Raw genomic sequence first — 7,022 nt, 5'->3', positions numbered from 1 at the left:
TTTTCAGATTTGTTGTTTTTTTATTTTTGTGGGTTTTTATATAAAATGTTTGTGAGATATAACATTGCATATATTCATAGATAGATTTTCACCTTACAACAAAGGTCTTTCTACTAAATATCACATTAAAATAACAATTTTTTGTTTTTATTTGTTTGTTCCTTTAATACCCAATAAAATACTTAAAGGTACCAAGACTGGTTACTCAATCATCTGCTAAAAAGCAGATCAAGTTCATACAAGTCAAATAAAGTGACAAAACACTTAATCAATGAATGTAACATTGTGAATTGGGGGGAGGGAGTCGAAGGGGGCATGTTTAATTCAAAGAAATTAACATATAATGGGAGATGGGCGCTATTTAATGGTGTACCATGATCACAATGCAAAAGAACAGTCTAAGAGGGATCTTTTTTACAAACACAAAATTTTTCCAGTTTATGTACACATTCTGGTACCTCCTCCATCATAAGTGTTTGCCCGTTGGTACGACAAAATGCTTTGTCTTTTTTGTGCGTGTTATTCCCAAACGTAATACTGAAAAACCATTTACAAAATGGCAATACTTTTTTCCCAAATAGCATTCATTTTGTTGCTATTGTCAATGAGAATAATACTTGTTGAAGGTCATAACTCCTTAAAATTCTCCTTGTGTACAACACTTGTCTCGAAGAAGCTTTTTGACCCCTATTCACAAAGCCACAGTAATGAAGCTGGGGTCTTTCCCTAATAGCAATTTTCAGAATTGAATACTATAATTGTCATTAACTTTGGTTTTGACTGCTACAAAACCTTTACGCCCCGTTTTTGTTACAAAACTGGTATTATGCCACAGTTGAGTAATCTAGCTGTTTCCAATGTCCTCCTTACCCAATGTACCTGATGAGATGTGAGTTGGAATGCAAGACAAGGTACCATTCAGACTATCCCTTCAATCTTCTGTTTTCTTTATGCTTCCAGGTGGTGAGTGATGATTTCTGTCCACCCTAAATAACCAAGGACCAAAAGCTACCTGGCATTTTCCCTCTGTACCACTGTGTGTTTCACCACTGAGGGCTTATAGGTGTCAAAAGCGTGAAGAGAACAGTTTAACAGAAAGTCATAAGCAAGAATATGCTTGCACACAACATGAAAATAAAATATGTTAGGTCCGTGGAGCACTGCACCTTCTCAATCCTGGGCTTTTACTCCAAAGTTCTGTCCATTGATTCTCCATCAATGCTAACTCAGTCATCGTTGGGCATTTCCGTCCAGGGGGTGGCTGGAATTATGCAGTCCCCTTGCAGAAGGTCTGGATTCCACAGATGAGTCTTGGTCTTCGGTAAAGCTCTCCGGACTGGCGTCCCCGTCCAGCAGGCTTCCACAGCTAGAGTTGGGGCTTAACATCTCCTGAAGGAGGTCGTCTCGCACCAGGGTCGCATCTTGCCCATCTCGGGTGGCCCGAGTGGGTGCCTCGCCATCCACCATGTCATCTTGGTCATTGAGGAGCTTGGCCAGGAAGTTGATGTACTTCATGGCCAGGCGAAGAATCTCGTTCTTGCTTAGCTTCTTGTCGGGCGGGTGGGTGGGGATGAGTTTGCGGAGCTCTGCGAAGGCACCGTTCACGTTCTGCTGCCGCCACCGTTCGCGGCTGTTCGTGAAAATACGTCGCACAATTTTGGGCTGTGACCCTGTGAAAGCAGAGGAAATATAGTCAGTATATATCCAAAGAAATTCAGCTATTTCATCAATTTTAACTCACAATTTGCAGTTTCAGAATGTCTACTTCAGACCACTGGGATTCCATTTGTTCTAAATGCACTGTGCAACATTCATGGTTGAGTGCTTCAACACAGGTTTCCTTGTGAACACACCTAAGGTGTTCGCTCACTTCTCACTGATATATTAGCTCTTTATCTCCTCGTATTTAGCCAAGAATTAATTAACCTTTCTATTATCTATGGCATTTTACATTCAATTATTCAGGGCCATTTCTCATCAAAGACAGCTCTGTTGGAACGGGGCTATCAATGCTTCACTTTGCCTGATGCTCCAGTGACTTCATATAATTACACTTATTTAAATGGATTCCTATCCTCTTTCTTTTTCTTTTTTGTTTTTTTTAAGTAATTTGCCTTAAAACAGTGGGGAGGGCAATGTTACCTTTGATGCTCTTTGGCAGCAAACTTAAAAAATGACACAATGCTGTACATAATTCTATATCGTATAAGAACATATTGCGTCTTCGACTCATTAGAATCCTGCATCTTGCAGCCAAACACATTGTGTCATATTTCCATTTTTATAGGCAACTCGCAGCTATCTCTGCTGTGCATACACTGGTTTTTGGGCTGGTTCCTACTGGAAACTATACCCACTCCCCCTCTCTCTTCATGCCTGTTTTCTTTTTCTTGTATTCACCTTTGTTTCACAACATAATTTTGTCTTCAGTTGTATTTTAAGAGAAATGCATTGCATTTACATTCAATCCAGTTTGATTTTTGAGTATCTATCTAATGCAAAAATAAATGTAAGGGGCACAACTGGATTCTATGCAATGAGTTTTGATTAAAGAATTAGCCAACTCTACTATTCATTTTATGAGTACTGATCAATTTCCAATTATAATTGATGTGCCATTTACTTCCAGGAAAAAAAAAAATATATATATATATATATATATATATATATATACACATATATATATATATATATATATATATATATATATATATGTGATTTCCAAGAAAATCTGTTAGTGTAGCATACTGAAGTACACACACATTCATAGATATTGGATTATTAATTATTTCATTATTAGGTGCCTAATAATGAAAGTCGATGGATTTAAAACGTCCCGACGTTACCGTCGTATGTTACTTCGTTTGTTTTAATGTATCATTTCGATTTTGTACGCTCTGTTCTCCTTTGGAACGTGATATTTTGCAATACTACATAATTATCTTGCCATATCGGACTAGTTTAGTGTAGGATTCCAATTCCAAAAAGGAAGAATGAAGATGAAATTTCAAAACAGAAATAAGAGGGAAAAGCACAGCCAAAGAGTGGCTTACCATACTTCTAAAAATATATATATATAAAATGCTCTTACCGTCGTTGATTTCGACCTCATACGGCGCTGGTCTGCGTTTCACTCGACTGCTGGGATACATCCCATACTGATCCGCTTCTCCAGCAAAACCACTGAGGAAAAACATATAGACTATTCGTTAAATAAACATTCGATTTGAAAAATGCACTTGCGCAGTTCAGTTGTATTTATCTGTTTTAAATGTCCTAAGTCATATTTACGATCTTAACATATATTTCTTTGTCATTGAAATGAGAAAATAAAACATTTGAATTCTTAAAGTGACATAAGATAAAACGGGATGGTTTAGCTATAATAATAATAATAATAATAATAATAATAATAATAAAAAGGTTGAAAATATGAGAATCCTATTTTTATATAAAAGATACAAATTCGTACGTAACAATAGGCTGCTTCTAAAATTCTGAAACGTTCTATAAAGATTTAAAATCGTTATTTTTAAATAAACACAGAGTTAACTTTAGGTGCTGATGTCGTTATAATAGGCTATATGAATCATTCAGAAATCATAAAATATTCACTGTTCAATTAAAAGACGCTAGTGTAAAACGTTTAAAAATGACGAATTGAGAATTCAAGATCTTGCAAATATTGTCATGCACATTTTTTTTTTTAAATAAGTATTAAGTATTTTTATATTGTGTCATTACTTTATAAATGCATCTTATTTATAAATAGTCACATTAAATATATTATTATTATTATTATTATTATTTATTTATTTATTTATTTTATTTATTTATTTTAACTACTAAAGCCAAAATGTTGACTAAAATCGAAACACATATGTCACCTGTTAATAGTGGCGAGCGGTTGCGCCATGTTGCTGTACAGCATCGCTCGGGCCGGGAGAGGGAAAGCGGGCGGGCTCAACTGCACCATTCGAGTTTCGCTCAGCGGGTCCCTGGGAGGCAGTGTCAGAGGAATAGGTGGTCTGCACAGCTCTGTGGTTTGCACCTTATGACTGCCGTCTGCCTTGAGCTCTCTGCCTTTTATATCCACGGTCCCTCCTCTCCTGGACAGCTCGATCACCGGCACTTCCTTTTTTAGCTCGATGTCGTGGTAAGCCGTTTCCTTGGCAGCGCCATTAAGGATGAGAGTCCCGTTACAGCGCTCCTCGGGGAGGTGATGCTCTCCTCTCTGCGTGGGCTTCGTGCCTTCCTGTTTCCCGCATGCATCTCCCTCCTCCGCGGATGCCAAACCTGAGGAGGAAGTCGAGTTGGTGTCGCGCGGGGGCGATTCCAAGGCATCCATGCTCGGACTGAGCGGAAATTTCTCGGATTTCAGTTTTTCCATCATTCTTTATTGTGGATTCGAAAAACAGTTTTCCAAATCCTGAACAGGCGCAAATATAAAACACTATCCAATAAAAACGTGTAATCCCCAATTCGATTCTCCTTAGAGGTCACCTGTAAAAAACAAAAAAAACAAAGTACATTTCTTGTGCACACTCAAAGGAGTTGAAATGACAAAATATTTTGATGGAGAGACGCGGGTCCTTTCTGTGCATGCGTGACTGGAAACACTGACAGTACAGTAATGCAGATTTATGACAGCACTAAGTGTGATGGGTGTCTCTCATATAGGCTAACTGTTGTATGCCAAGTCATCACACAGGCCAGTGCATCTGGCAACCAAAGTTATTAGTACAGTTTTTCATTTGCGCAATGGCAATCTTTAAATAAGCTGTAGATAGTAAACACTGGTACTGTACTGCTCCAATCGGATCAATTCTAGACAGTTTTGCTGGATAGAATATGAAGGAAGCCATAAGAAAGCACATCAAATTCTCACCCAGGCTGAATGTAAAGACTTCATTATTTATCGGTCATTAGAGCTTAAATCAAACGGTTTAGGGTCGAATTAGTTCGTTCTTTCTTTTTGTGTGTATATATGTGTTGCTTTGACCTGACCTTGGCCTGTCACATTGACATTCTGGTTGTGGTATCTGGAGATAAGCATGTCATACCGGTGTCTTCCTTGGGAAAAAGCTTATCTTCTGCTAACACTGTTCTACATTTATAACAGAATATAACCTGAACCGCATAATTATTACAGGCCATATTCTGTAACACCGTCTCAGATTAGCCTATTAATTAATAAAATATCTACACGTTGTTATTATTACTATTATTCTTAATAACAATTTATGTAGTATGTTTTAATATATATTATAAAACTGGCTTCAAATATTTATAATATATATTTTAATAATATTAATATTTATTGTCATATTTTTTTAAGACAGCCCTATATTTAAGGCTTTGTAATTATATCTAAAATTTCACTGAATCACACATTTCCCGCTATTTATTATTGTTTTTAATAGTTACGCATTTTCATTAACATTCAATGGTGTTTTTCCAACGCAGTATAGAGAGTTTAGTTGGCTATTTGTGCAGAAAATGGCATTTCGTCGTTGAAATCTGTAGAGCAAATAATACATTTGAATTATTATGTGATGCTGTTCACTCTCAAAGAAGCCAACTGCATCTGGCACTTCATGTCTTGCTTAATTTTTTTATATTGTTTGTAAATAGCCTACAATAATATCGAAAATAGCCATTTTTAACAATGAAACTCTATATTGCAAATAAGCATTATTTACAGCACTCTCAAATATGACGAATTATCCACACGTGAAGGATAAGTAACCTAAAATAAAACAAATTTACATTAAAATAGTTTAGGAACAGATAACCCCACCAAAAGGAATCTCAAGTAAAGTTCTAGCTATAAATGATTGGCCTACATGGATGATACTATATTGGTGGAGTTATGGTGCTATTATTTTTCCACTAGGTTTACGTCGTAAAACGGAAAAGAGCAGTCAAGAGACTTTGTGTGAAAAATCCAATCGAAATTCCCAACCTCAGATTAAAAAAAAGATACTTTCTAAAACGCCCTTTAATTATAAAACAAATGCCAAATCGATACCTGCTTTATTCAGGCTCAAGGGCCTATTCGCTACTGGACCGATCTTACAGCCGAACAAATTATAAATGATAACTGACCTTACATTAATCGTCTTGCATAACGAGAAACCCTAATTATGTTTCGTATTAATATCAGTTCAGCGCAGAAACAGCTGTATTCGCGTCTTACCGTCGTCGGGTTGCGATGGATGTTAATGTGTGCATGGAGCCATTTTGTGGAGGGTCATCCATGTCTGAGGTTTTAGATGCACTGAAGTGCTGTGTGGAACTGGAAGTGAGGTCTATATAATTCCACATCACGTCCAGTGTGCGCCTCTCAGTGTGGGGAGCGGAACACGGGAGCAATGTGGCCAGGCGAGATAAGAGCGCAGTGGCGGCCACTTCGCGCTCGATAAGCCCCTAAACCCATTATTTATGAAATGATTCATTATTATTTTGCTTTTTATCGAGGGCAAATGCGAAGAGAAAAATATAGACTTATACTGTGAATGGATATGCATAAAAAATAACTCAGCATATTGAGGGAAAAAAAACCGAATGCGTAATATTGGTAGGCGTGTTGAACTGCTTCAGGGCTCAATCAAAAATTAATTATGCGGCAGAACTGAACACATTTTTAGTGATATCGGCTGAGGATGTAGGGTTGAAAAGTATCATTAGCGGCTGTTTGTTTTAACACATTTCAGCGTTTTGCACAGAGGGATTGAGATTTAACTGGAAATAATGTACATGTGTGTAACAAGTATGTGTTAGAGAGGTTATAAAGGTTGACAGTCATAAATTACACAGTCATGAATTCTGGTTCATTTCTGGTCAATGAAAGAATGCATACATTGATTGATTAATTGCTCTTTTGGAAAAATCAGGGGGCATTCAATTTATATATGTTTTTGCTTTTAATTTATCTATTTTTTTATTGTTTTGGTTGCACATTGTCCTACAGTTCAGTGACAAGGTAAGTTGAAGACAAATTCTAAAGAGCACGAAAAATA

At 36.9% G+C, this 7,022-nt stretch overlaps 1 protein-coding gene across 1 annotated transcript; it reads right to left on the bottom strand.

Annotated features, from left to right (window-relative positions):
* On the bottom strand, positions 1 to 6,333 carry tal1 (T-cell acute lymphocytic leukemia 1). Its single transcript, XM_051693860.1, has 4 exons — positions 6,200 to 6,333; positions 3,888 to 4,503; positions 3,092 to 3,183; positions 1 to 1,670 (listed from the first exon to the last, which is right to left on the bottom strand). Exons 2-4 carry the CDS (start codon positions 4,391 to 4,393, stop codon positions 1,231 to 1,233), a joined length of 1,038 nt encoding a protein of 345 aa, XP_051549820.1. The 5' UTR covers positions 4,394 to 4,503; positions 6,200 to 6,333; the 3' UTR covers positions 1 to 1,230.
* Positions 6,334 to 7,022: the final 689 nt, after the last annotated feature.

The sequence above is a fragment of the Myxocyprinus asiaticus genome, chromosome 49 (assembly GCF_019703515.2).
Source record: "Myxocyprinus asiaticus isolate MX2 ecotype Aquarium Trade chromosome 49, UBuf_Myxa_2, whole genome shotgun sequence".
Classification (NCBI taxonomy): domain Eukaryota; kingdom Metazoa; phylum Chordata; class Actinopteri; order Cypriniformes; family Catostomidae; genus Myxocyprinus; species Myxocyprinus asiaticus.
Note: the sequence above shows the minus strand (reverse complement) of the source record. Positions and strands in the feature narration are given on the sequence as shown.

What these genes read in the sequence shown, in the direction of transcription:
- tal1 (XM_051693860.1), bottom strand. Translation starts at nt 4,393, where the DNA reads ATGATGGAAAAACTGAAATCCGAGAAATTTCCGCTCAGTCCGAGCATG. An exon ending in CCGCTCGCCACTATTAACAG is followed by an intron (nt 3,184 to 3,887) that starts GTGACATATGTG and finishes GTTTTTCCTCAG; the next exon opens with TGGTTTTGCTGGAGAAGCGG. An exon ending in TGAGGTCGAAATCAACGACG is followed by an intron (nt 1,671 to 3,091) that starts GTAAGAGCATTT and finishes CTGCTTTCACAG; the next exon opens with GGTCACAGCCCAAAATTGTG.